The sequence below is a fragment of the Rhinolophus sinicus genome, chromosome 2 (assembly GCF_057876585.1).
Source record: "Rhinolophus sinicus isolate RSI-liver-muscle chromosome 2, RSI-T2T, whole genome shotgun sequence".
NCBI classification, from domain to species: domain Eukaryota; kingdom Metazoa; phylum Chordata; class Mammalia; order Chiroptera; family Rhinolophidae; genus Rhinolophus; species Rhinolophus sinicus.
The window spans coordinates 181,216,386-181,228,025 of record NC_142502.1 but is presented as its reverse complement, the minus strand read 5'-3'; the positions used below and the strand labels follow the sequence as shown (position 1 = coordinate 181,228,025).

At 49.8% G+C, this 11,640-nt stretch overlaps 1 protein-coding gene across 1 annotated transcript; it reads left to right on the top strand.

The window, feature by feature from the left end:
* The first annotated feature begins 3,627 nt into the window (after window positions 1-3,627).
* On the top strand, window positions 3,628-9,502 carry MYCN (MYCN proto-oncogene, bHLH transcription factor). The gene is made up of 3 exons (XM_019752189.3): window positions 3,628-3,809; window positions 5,006-5,903; window positions 7,993-9,502. Exons 2-3 carry the CDS (start codon window positions 5,123-5,125, stop codon window positions 8,595-8,597), a joined length of 1,386 nt encoding a protein of 461 aa, XP_019607748.3. The 5' UTR covers window positions 3,628-3,809; window positions 5,006-5,122; the 3' UTR covers window positions 8,598-9,502.
* Window positions 9,503-11,640: the final 2,138 nt, after the last annotated feature.

The following is an 11,640-nucleotide window of genomic DNA, read 5'->3' as shown; positions in this document are numbered from 1 at the left end:
TAATTTGCATTTTCCTGACTACTAGTGAAGTTGGGCATCTTCTCATGTGTTTATGGAAATCTGCATTTCCTATTCAGTGAATTACCTCCTCTTACCCTGGACTCATATTTCTGTCAGGCTCTTTTTTTTTTTTTCCTATTCAGAATGGAGGAGCACTTTGTGCACATGGATGGACACTTTATTTCATATATGAGACAAGTATTTTTCTATTACACTGTTGTTGTCCTTTGACTTTGTTTAGGGTATGTTTTAACTGTAAATTTTAGTTTTTTACTTTTATTATAGTCAAATGTGATAAATTTTTCTTTCCTTGTTTCTGAGCCATCTTAGAAAGAACTCCAGTCTATATTTTCTTTTTATACTTTTATATAGTCTTTCTTTTTCCATTTAAATCTGCAACCCAGGCTTTTACAAATCAATCAATTAATTAACTCATAATTGGATAAGTTACTCCAAAGGAAGAGTCAGGGATTTAAAACTTATTTAATCAGCAACTATGTACTCTCTCTCTCTCTCTCTCTCTCTCTCTCTCTCTCTGTTTTCAGAGGGAACCAGTGAAGTTAGGCAAAACCGAGGTTCCTGAAGCTGAACCCAGACCATCTCTAATTCGTGATCTGGAAAAAACATCTAGATATTATTGATCTCCTAGCCAGTCATGGGTTGGACACTTCTGAATGTATGTGTGTGTATGGTTTTTGTTTTAATACAGAAGAGATTTGTAGAAAAAACAGTCCTTCCTCAAAAATCTCCTTATTTATAAACCAAATCCTGTGTATAACTCTATCCTATCTGTTGGCCCATCTTACGTGTGTGTCTCCCTCAATTCAAGATGAGCTGTTTGAGCTGTACGTAACTCATTTCTGGTCTGAATCAGGACAGTGGATGTGTGCTGAACCCAACTTTGTCTTTGAAACCATCTAAAGATTTAGTGTGCATCTACGTAAGTCTGAGAGTGTCTCAACCTTTTAAAAGAAGAATTTGCAGGTTTCTCTACAAGCCAACTAAGAACCAGCAGTAGCAAGGTTTCTCCAAAGTCTTTTATCTTTTCATGTGCAAATGAAAGTACCAACAAATACTTGTTGAATTTTATCATTCTGTTAACCTTCAAATTCAGACTTGTCAGTAATTACTGGCTTGCGTTAAAAGATGGAAATTAGAGATTGAGGTCCAGAAAAGATATATGATTTGCTTGGAGGCATACAGAATAACCAGGACTCTTGTCTCCATTCTCTTTTTCTGCTACTTTTTGTCCCTTGACAAAGGACGACAAGAGTAGTGAAGGGCACTGGTGTGCGGAGAGAGGACAGGGGAACGTTAGCACTTCTAAATGCAGCAACGGAGGCCCTCCTTGCCTATTTGAACAGTCCGTCTGCCATTTTGGTAAAAAGGTAGGACAGGCAATTCTGAGTGCCCTTTCTGGGGCTGCTGCTGAGGGCCTGAAGAAGGTTTCAGGTGACACTTCATCTCTCTCTCCCTCTGTTGCTGATAACCCAGAATCTGTCTTGAAAGAGTTGGCTCGCTGCCTCAGAAGGACTCATTCAGGGATCTCTGCCTTGAACAATATAGTCGTGTACTCACTGTATACAGGTATCCTGCTTTGCTCTGATGATGCCCCCTTGAGCAAAACAGGAAGGTCCTCTTCTCCAGGAACTCACAGGTCGAGGGAGGGAGACAGAGCCGGTTTCCTCCTTGTGTCAGGCAGAAAGCTACATAAAACAAACACTCCTAGGAATATATCATTGCAAGTGGGGGTAAAGGATGTTTGGAGAGAATACAGCAGGAAAGCTCGGTTTAGATTAGGAGGTTAGGGAAAAGCAGAAGTGGGGTGTTAAGGGCTTTTGCAAAAGTAAAGTGTTTTACATATGTGAGGGAAGTAATAATAATAATAAAGGTGCTCAGAAGGGCAGCTCATCCTCATTCATGGGCCACTTCCTAGAACTCGGGGAGTCTGCCTCTATTCCCAGAGTTATGTAGGCATCCAGGGTAAGGGCTGGACGAGCCTTCACAAATGCTAATATGTGAGCATTTTACGGGCTGCCCCCCGACCCTCTGCATCCTCACCTGTAACTAGTTTGAAAGCTGAGGTGAATGGCGGGGAGGAGTGGAATTTCCAGTTTGCAAAAAAGGGGAGATAAAGTAGCTTTCCCAGCCCAGTCCGGGATCCAGGTTCCCCGACCCCAAACCATCCAAGGATTGTTTTTCAAAGCAAAATCCCACCTCACTGTGTATTTGGTTGTGAAGGGGGCTGCCCAGGACATCTGGGTTGTTCCTGGGGAGTTTCCCAATAATCTCTGATCCCATCCCCGCACCCCCAACCCAAACACACCAGTAAAAAAACGTGACTACAATGAACTGAGGATTTCGTAGTGGAGGGTCAGAGGGGAGAAGGCAAATGCTGCCGGATGGGGGTGTTAATTTCCCCGGAAGAATCCATCATGATCTGGTAATGACAATAGCTGACACACTTACGTGCTGGGCACTGTTCTAAGCGCTTTCATAACTTATTTCTCAAAACAACTTTATGGATAAGCACCATTACTAATTCCATTTCGCAATTGAGGAAACTGAGGCACAGGGAGGCTAAGGAGTGATAGCTTTCCTTTTTGCTTCCAATTTGGAGTCAAGATTCTGGAGCCGAGGTTTGGTCCTCATAAGGTGTGGGCCTCAACTCCTATGTGAACCTGATCCTTCTCCCCATAATTCGGGACGACGCTGGCTCTGGAAAGGCGAGCTCGGGAGCTCCTGGGGACGGCTGCGGGGCTCTCACGCCCATTCTCTTCAGAAGCCGACCCGAGTCGCCACCCCCCGTAGGGGGAGGACTGGTTGATAGTGCATCAGGGGCTGCAGGAAAGCTGCGGGGTGGCCCCACTTCAGTTCCCCATACAAGACCCGCTTTCTGCTGGGTCTCCGCGAGGTGTCGCTTTCGGCCGAAGAAACCACCGCGGCGCCACCCTCGTAGCCCGCAGTTATTTATTTATTTTCAAACATGGGGGGCGCCCCTCTCCTTTCAATTTAAAAGTAGAAACATCTTGCGGTCTCGTTCCTAAATGGGCGCGTCCTCGTCTTCCCATTTTGCACCCTGGGTGTAGCCTCCTTTGATCACACAAGGGCAGCCCCTCGGTAAGGCCTCGCTGGACGTCCGCCTCGCGCGCAGCAGCACGTTAACGCAGTAAAGGCGGGGGATGAGTTAGGAGCCCCCGTAACTGCCCTCCATTCCACACCCCCCGCCCCGAGCATATATTCCCGGAGCCCTCTGGAAATTTTTTTAATGCTAAGCAATTGCCAGGCCCGCAGGGTGGGTGCTGCATTGCACTGCTCCGCACGCAGCTGGTTAGCAGAGTGCACCCGGTGCAAGCCCGGGGGTCTGAAAGGGCGGGAGGAGCACGCCCCAGCTTCCAGCTTTGCAGCCTCCTCTCTGCAAAGAAGAAAAGCAAGTGGCTTTTGGCGCGAAAGCCTTGGCGCCTCCCCTGATTTTTATGGAAATCAAGAGGGCGGGGTAAAGCCTCTTTCCTCAGCCTCTCTCCCTCCCCCTTGTCTGTGCCGCAGCCCCCTTCTCTCCCCGCCCCCCGGGTGTGTCAGATTTTTCAGTTAATAATATCCCCCGAGCTTCAAAGCTCAGCCAGTGACAGTCATCTGTCTGGACGCGCTGGGTGGATGCGGGGGGCTCCTGGGAACTGGGTTGGAGCCGAGCTAGCGCTAGCCAGGCGCAAGCGCGCACAGACTGCAGCCACCCGAGGAACCCCCGGGCCCCAGGCCACCCGGGGACCCCCGCACAGAATCGCCTCTGGATCCCCGGCAGTCCGCGGGAGGTAAGGAAAAGGGGTTGCAAACCTCGGGGCGCCCCGGGAGCGGTGAGCGCCACGGGCAGGCAAGCCCTGCACCGGATCGCGGCTCGCGCTCAGGGCGCCCCAATACACCCGGGGGACTGCTTGCTTCCGAAACAAAATCACCTCGGGGTTTTCCCTGAAAAGCCAGTTCCAGCCCCCAAGGCACCCCGGCTGGAAGAGACCCGCCCTAATCCTGTTACTGCCCTTGCCAGGGCGGCTTAATGGCTTCATCGGAAAGAAATTCGCCTTTCTCTATAACATTTGTCTGTTTTTGAGCTGACCGGGAGCCGGTGCGTCCCCACCCCGAAGCTGGGGTTCTCCAAGGGTGCTCCTAGAGAAGAAGAGGGGGGTTAGGATGGGCGAGGCAGCGGTGTTGGTAATCTGGGTCACGGCTGCTCCAGCTTGGAGGAGACGTTGCTCTCCGGCGACCCTCCCAGCGCTGGCGCCTGCACCATTCCCGGTAACTGGGGTTCAGGCTGTACCTGCCTCCTCGCCTTGGAAGAGGACGTTGTTGGGGGTTTGGAAGAGCGGGGGTGGGGTTAGAGAGGTTCAAAATAAGCTAGTGGCAAGACTCCCTGCAGCGGATGAATGCCGAGGGGCATCTGCTCCAATTTGGGGGGTGGAGGTGGGTCTAGGTGCCTGTTGTTGGTCTTGGTCTAGAGAAAGGATTTTTTTTTTTTCTCCATTTGCAAAGTTTCCTAAATTCCCTTTCTAGCCCTCCCACTCCCGAGATTGCAATTGTACAGCGGGGTATTGGGGTGCCCTGCAGCTGGGTTGGTTAGAGCCTCAGGCTGCCTTTGAGCATTGACCCGACATTGGTGCAATTGGGCTTGCTAGCGAGCTGGTGAGCTAGAATCCTGCAGCCTCGAACAGCCCCCCTCCCCCAGGCAGTGCCTTGTGTGAATGAAATGGCAGTTTCCAAAGTTGCAGAGCCACGCCACCACCCCCTGCATCTGCATGCCCCCTCCCACCCCCTGTCGTAGACAGCTTGTACACAAAAGGAGGGAGGGAGGGAGGGAGCGAGCGAGAGGCAGAACTTCCTCCACCTTCGGGAGCACTGAGCGGAGTGGGGGGCTTGGAGGGGAGATTAAGGAACGAGGTTCGAGGGGGCGCCCACTGCCTGTCCCCCCAATCGGTTCCTCTTACCAACCCTTTCCTGGTGTGTCTGTCGGTTGCAGTGTCGGAGGTTGGCGCGGGTCCCCGCCCTCCGCGCCCCCCACGGGAAGGAATCACCCCCAGAACTAAAAGGAGCGGAGCGGAAAGCAGCTTTCATTCGCCGGCGGGGAGGCGAGCCGATGCCTAGCTGCACCGCGGCCACCATGCCGGGGATGATTTGCAAGAACCCAGACCTCGAGTTTGACTCGCTGCAGCCCTGCTTCTACCCCGACGAAGATGATTTCTACTTCGGCGGCCCCGACTCCACCCCCCCGGGGGAGGACATCTGGAAGAAGTTTGAGCTGCTGCCCACGCCCCCGCTGTCGCCCAGCCGTGCCTTCCCGGAGCACAGCCCCGAGCCTCCGAACTGGGCCACCGAGATGCTGCTGCCGGAGGCCGACCTGTGGGGCAACCCGGCCGAGGAGGACGCGTTCGGCTTGGGGGGTCTGGGGGGTCTTACCCCCAACCCGGTAATCCTCCAGGACTGCATGTGGAGCGGCTTCTCGGCCCGTGAGAAGCTGGAGCGCGCGGTGAGCGAGAAGCTGCAGCACGGCCGGCCGCCCGCCGGGTCCGCCGCTCCGGCCCCGGGAGCTGGGGCCGCCAGCCCTGCGGGTCGCGGGCATGCTGCGGGATCGGGCCGCGCCGGGGCCGCCCTGCCCGCGGAGCTTGCCCACCCAGCCGCCGAGTGTGTGGATCCCGCGGTGGTCTTCCCCTTCCCGGTGAACAAGCGCGAACCCGCGCCGGTGCCCCCCGCCCCGGCCGGTGCTCCGGCGGCGGGTACTGCGGTCGCCTCCGGGGCGAGTGCCGCAGCCCCAGCTGGCGCCCCGGTGGCCGCCCTTTCGCGCACCGGAGGCCGCCCGGCTAGCGGCGGTGACCACAAGGCCCTCAGCACCTCGGGAGAGGACACCCTGAGCGACTCAGGTAAAGACCGAGCCAGGGTCCCGGCTGCCTCCCTGGGGTGCTGGTGCAGGGGCTGCGCTCCTTTTGTTACTGTTCATGGGGTTTGGTTTTAGGGGAGAGCATTTTGGAAGTAGAGCTGGTAGCTGATAGGTCATTTTTTACAAGCTGATTCCCAGGGTAAGGAGGAGAGGGTGAGTGGAAGCTGCCAAAAGGGTGTTCTTCAAAGTCTCACCTTCACTGAAGTTCCTTCCACCCACTCCGGGACCCCAACTCCACCCCTGGCGCTCACCCTGGCCCCCACCTCTCTTTGCAGTGCAAAAGCAGAGGTATCACATTAGGAAAAGTTGAGTGGCTAAAGCCGGGTGGGGGCTTACGGGGGCCTATGGCTGCACTGCCTTGGCAGAAACCTGTTAGCCCCAGGGGTGAAGGACTGGTGTCCAGGTGAGGGGTGGGGAGACACCCCTAGAAGACATAGGAGCTGTGCAGAATCGTGTTTGGGGCACAGGAAGTTAGAGGGAAATTGCACAGACGGCTAGTACCAATTTTATTTTTCAAACCTGAGCACTCTTCTCCCCCCCTCAGTGGGTGGGTGGGCTATTTGCTCGTGGTAAGTGGCCAGCAGGCGGCGATATGCTGGCCGGCAGGCGGCACAAGGATCTGAAAGGCTGGGGGTGGTGGGGCCACACTTCCCTCCATTCAGCAGCTGGCTGCAAGCGCAACAGCGGTTGTGTACATTTTCAAGGGGCTGCCTCTACACTCTGCAGTGAGAACTGAGTTCAGTTTTGTTTTCTAGCCAGAATTCCAGGACTAATTTCAGATGTAAGTTGTATTTTGTAACCCAGTGTCCTTCAAGGTGCTGCCGGGCACTTAGCCAGCCCTCCGGGAATGCGCACACCCTGGAAAGACTCACTGATAAGTTCTATTGTGTGCCTCTGTCTGTCTTCAACTGAAGGGTAGGGTTAAAAGGAAGGCTTTGCCTGGGGCTCCGGAGAACCCTCCAAATACTTGAATGGGCCTTATCCTTGGACCTGGGGCTCCCTTGAACCTTGAAAAACCGAGTGTTTTCAGAATACAGGCAGATAAAAAGCCTAAATTTCCTTCAGTGCAGAGGACGGATTCATCTGAGGCTCCTGGAAGGAAACTTGGTGATAAGCCTGCAGTTTGAAAGCGGGTCTGTCCCTTTAATGTCTGTGCCTTGACAGCTCTCGGGTGAGGAAGCACTTCCTTCCAACAGCTGTCTTCTTGGCAGAAAACCAAAACATTGGCTTAAAGGGACCCACAGGCTGGAACAGCCTCATATTTCGGCTTTAGAACAAATCCTACAATTGTTCAGCTTTCCGGTCCCCTTCAGATCAAGCAGAAGATGTGTTTTGATTTTCATGCTTGCATTTTAAACAATAATTGAGAAGAGGGGGAAAATGCACACATGATGCTACACGTTCTTTTTGTTGCTGTTATTATTGGTGACTTTGAGAAGAGGTGCTCCCATATTTGGGTTTAGAGCTCCTGTGATTATGACTGTAGTTAAGATTTGGTCTTTGCTAGACGAAAAACGGCCTAAATTGTTCTTTACGTTTGTTTAAGGACCTAAAACCCAACTAAATCGTGTAAAGTTGCTAAATGAGACTCCTAAAAAAAGGAGCCTCAATTTTTAAGTGTAGAGATGGAAATATAAATAAGCCTATGGGGTGGACTATTGATGATAAAAGCTATCATTTATTGAGCACACCCTTAGAGAACCCCAGCTCTCTACTTGTTATCTATCCAGCCCAACCCCATGGTATTATTCCCATTTAATAGCTGAGGAAACTGAGGCTTAGAAAAATTAACTTGCCCAGGGTCGCACAACTAGTGTGTGATAGAGGCAGGATTCTGTCTGACCCCAAAGCCCAGGTTCTCCAGGTTTCTGGAGGCTGAAAGTGCTAGGAGTATGGGGAAGAAAAAAGTATTTACAGATATATGTAATTTAAAGAGACATAGAATACATTTCTGTCCACGTCTATGTTGATGGACTCATAATAGCAAACTGTGTGCCACGGCTTCCTGTAAGGGTATATATATATATATATATGTTTCACCTCTGAGAATAACTCCCATCTTGTTCTCAAAGATGATGAAGATGATGAAGAGGAAGACGAAGAGGAGGAAATCGATGTGGTGACAGTGGAGAAGCGGCGGTCCTCCACCAACAGCAAGGCGGTCACCACCTTCACCATCACTGTGCGTCCCAAGAGCGCGGCCCTGGGCCCAGGAAGAGCCCAGTCCGGTGACCTGATCCTCAAACGCTGCGTACCCATCCACCAACAGCACAACTATGCTGCCCCGTCACCCTACGTGGAGAGTGAGGACGCGCCGCCCCAGAAGAAGATGAAAAGCGAAGCGTCCCCACGCCCCCTCAAGAGTGTCATCCCCCCGAAGGCTAAGAGCTTGAGCCCCCGCAACTCTGACTCCGAGGATAGCGAGCGCCGCCGGAACCACAATATCCTGGAGCGCCAGCGCCGCAATGACCTGCGGTCCAGCTTCCTCACGCTCAGGGACCACGTGCCAGAGCTGGTGAAGAACGAGAAGGCCGCCAAGGTGGTCATTTTGAAAAAGGCCACCGAGTACGTCCATTCCCTGCAGGCCGAGGAGCACCAGCTTTTGCTGGAGAAGGAGAAGCTGCAGGCAAGGCAGCAGCAGTTGCTAAAGAAAATGGAACACGCTCGGACTTGCTAAACGTTTCTCAAAACTGGACAGTCACTGCCACTTTGCACATTTTGATTTTTTTTTTTTTTAAACAAACATTGTGTTGACATTAAGAATGTTGGTTTACTTTCAAATCGGTCCCCCCGTCGAGTGTGGATCTGGGTGGGGAGCAGGACGTGTGGGGTTCTACCAGGACCGCGGGACAGGGCCTGCCTGATGGGATCCTGGGCGGCCCTTGAAGTTTCCTCCAAGTCACCTCCAAGACGCGGTTGAAGTTCGTGACAGTGGGGAGCCTCTGGGGCTGTTGAAGTCACCTTGTTTGTTCCAAGCTTCCCAACAACAGAAAGTCATTCCTTTTTAAAATGGTGCTTAAGTTCCAGCAGATGCCACATAAGGGGTTTGCCATTTAATACCCCTGGGGAACATTTCTGTAAATACCACTGACACACACCCGCCTTTTATATACGTCCTGGGTAAGGAGAGGTGGCTTTTGTGGCCAGTGTTAGACTGGAAGTTCATACCTAAGTACTGTAATACCTCAATGTTTGAGGAGCATGTTTTGTATACAAATATATTGTTAATCTCTGTTATGTACTGTACTAATTCTTACACTGCCTGTATACTTTAGTATGATGCTGATACAGAACTAAATTTGATACTTATATTTTCGTATGAAAATGAGTTGTGAAAGTTTTGAGTAGATATTACTTTATCACTTTTTGAACTAAGAAACTTTTGTAAAGAAATTTACTATATATATATGCCTTTTTCCTAGCCTGTTTCTTCCTGTTAGTGTATTTGTTCATGTTTGGTGCATAGAACTGGGTAAATGCAAAGTTCTGTGTTTAATTTCTTCAAAATGTATATATTTAGTGCTGCATCTTATAGCACTTTGAAATACCTCATGTTTATGAAAATAAATAGCAATTAAATGATGGCGACTTTTTTTCCTTGATGGCACTAAATTCTGCCCCTTACACAGTGGCCATAATAGTACATAACTTCCAGAGGGAACTTGGTTGCCACCGACGACAGCCCTTTTACAGCTTTACAATCCTGGTTAGGGAAGAATTGTCCCCACTTTAGGTGGAGAGTTCTGAGTTTAGGAAGGTAAGACATTTCTCCCAGACTACACAGAATAGAGGTGTAGTTGGTGACCGCATTGTAGCAATAGCACTCAGTAGTTACAAAGTACTTCCATATATGTTGGCCATTTAATTAAGCTAGGACATCAGACATCAACCTTTTAGAATGAGAAACAAAGACAGAGCATTATGTATTTGGCTGTATTTTGGTGTCAGTAATACTTGTCCATTGGCAGATGGCTTTATATCTTGGTGTAGTGTAGTTTGTCTCCAAGAAGAAAGCATTCTTCCAAGTTCAGCAGTAATTGGACAAGGTTCTATGCTGGGCATTGTAATGGAATAAACAGATCAAGTTGTTCCCTCCCCTCAAGGAGCTCTCAACCTGATTCACACAAGTCACTCAATGAAGTGACAGCTGTGCGGCCCAGATCCAGTGCCACATCCCTTCAGGAGAGACACTGTCCACTTCCTGCTCCTGTCACAGACTGGTGTTTGGGCTGCCCTTTAGGAGCAGGATTAACCTCTGCAGTCTCTGGAGAACAGCCAGGGCCAAAGGGTGGAAGAGATGGCATCCAGCTAGGAAGGAATTTCAGAGTTTCCTTGATGGGAAGGTGACGCTTGTGAAGGAGGCGTTCAGCTTCTCTGAACGGAAAGCCTATAAAGAGAAAGCCATTGCTCTTTCAGGTGAAAGGTTGTACTTGATTATTTCCCTTAGGTTTCATCCATCTCAGTTTTTTTTAGCTCTGAGCTGAAAAAGGCCTGCTTTACTGAGAAGGAAAAGCCAAGGAGAGCATGATTTTGTCACAGGTTGTGAGGGGCAGAGATGGGAGACCTTAGGCCAGGTGGCTCCCTGTCTGCTTTGGCCATTTTGTAATGACCAGTTGGAGATCAGAACTTAAGGTCTGCTTGACCCAGTTTACGGCCACATGTCCTAGAGCTCTGAGGCTCGTAGTACTGTCATGGATGTTTCTGATGGTCAAAATCATGGATAAAATTCTATTTACTATTCTATATCTCTACTTGTCTCCATCCCCACTAGAAAAGAATGAACCTGTTTTGGAAATCTTTTTTACGAATTATCCTTCAAAAGATTGCCTTCGCATTTACATTTTAAAAGCTCCAAATCACCTTGCCTCTGCATCTTGTTTGTAGCCCTGAGCCAAAAGAAAGTTCAGTGACCTCAAAGTAATTGAGCACCTGAGATTCTTGAAGCCCAGTTTCTCTACTTGTGGTCCCCACAGGGAGCCTACCTAGGTGTTTCAGATGAGATGGAAATCTAGCCATGGAGGAGGAAAACTTGAGATGAATGAGGCCCTAAACTAATGCCTACATGTTTGCTCTGGCGGCTGGGAAGCTCAGAGCTAAATTTCATGCTCTTATTCTGTATCTCTGGTATCTGTTCTCTCTTCTAAATGTCTATGATCTCCTTCATTGCTAATTTAACCACCTTTTTAAATGTCCTTTAATCTATGTTACATTAAAGAGAACTTTTTTGCATTAGGTGGATCATAAATATGTATTAAAATATTAAAACTAAAGTAAAATACCACTTATTTGCCTTTCCTGGCCCAGCTGAAATTGTCAGCCAATTTAGCCCTGCAATTATCTATAAAGTAATGGCTGGAGTCACAAAAGAACTTAACCACCCATTTCAATCACATGAGAAACCATCTGCATTTCAAGAGCAGTTTTGAGACTGAAACTGCTCTAGTCAGTTAGGTCAATAAATCAAAGGACCTAGATGAAGTGTAGAGATCACCTCATTGAATCTCTTCATTTTACAGAATGGGGTGGTGGGATCCCATATTGAATGAGTGGCCAAACCTGGGACTAGTCAGGTCTTCTGATCAGTTCGGTGTTCTTTGTGCGGCATTGGCTTTCCTGCTGCACACACAGTAGGTTCCCTAACTTCCTGGCTCATCCGTCTATCTACTGCATGCTTCCATATTAATTCTTCTAATTCGCCGACCGTGCATAAAAACTTCCAA

Coding starts and splice junctions, on each gene's coding strand:
- MYCN (XM_019752189.3), top strand. CDS start 5,123: ATGCCTAGCTGCACCGCGGCCACCATGCCGGGGATGATTTGCAAGAAC. Junction 5,904..7,992: donor GGACACCCTGAGCGACTCAG/GTAAAGACCGAG, acceptor TTGTTCTCAAAG/ATGATGAAGATGATGAAGAG.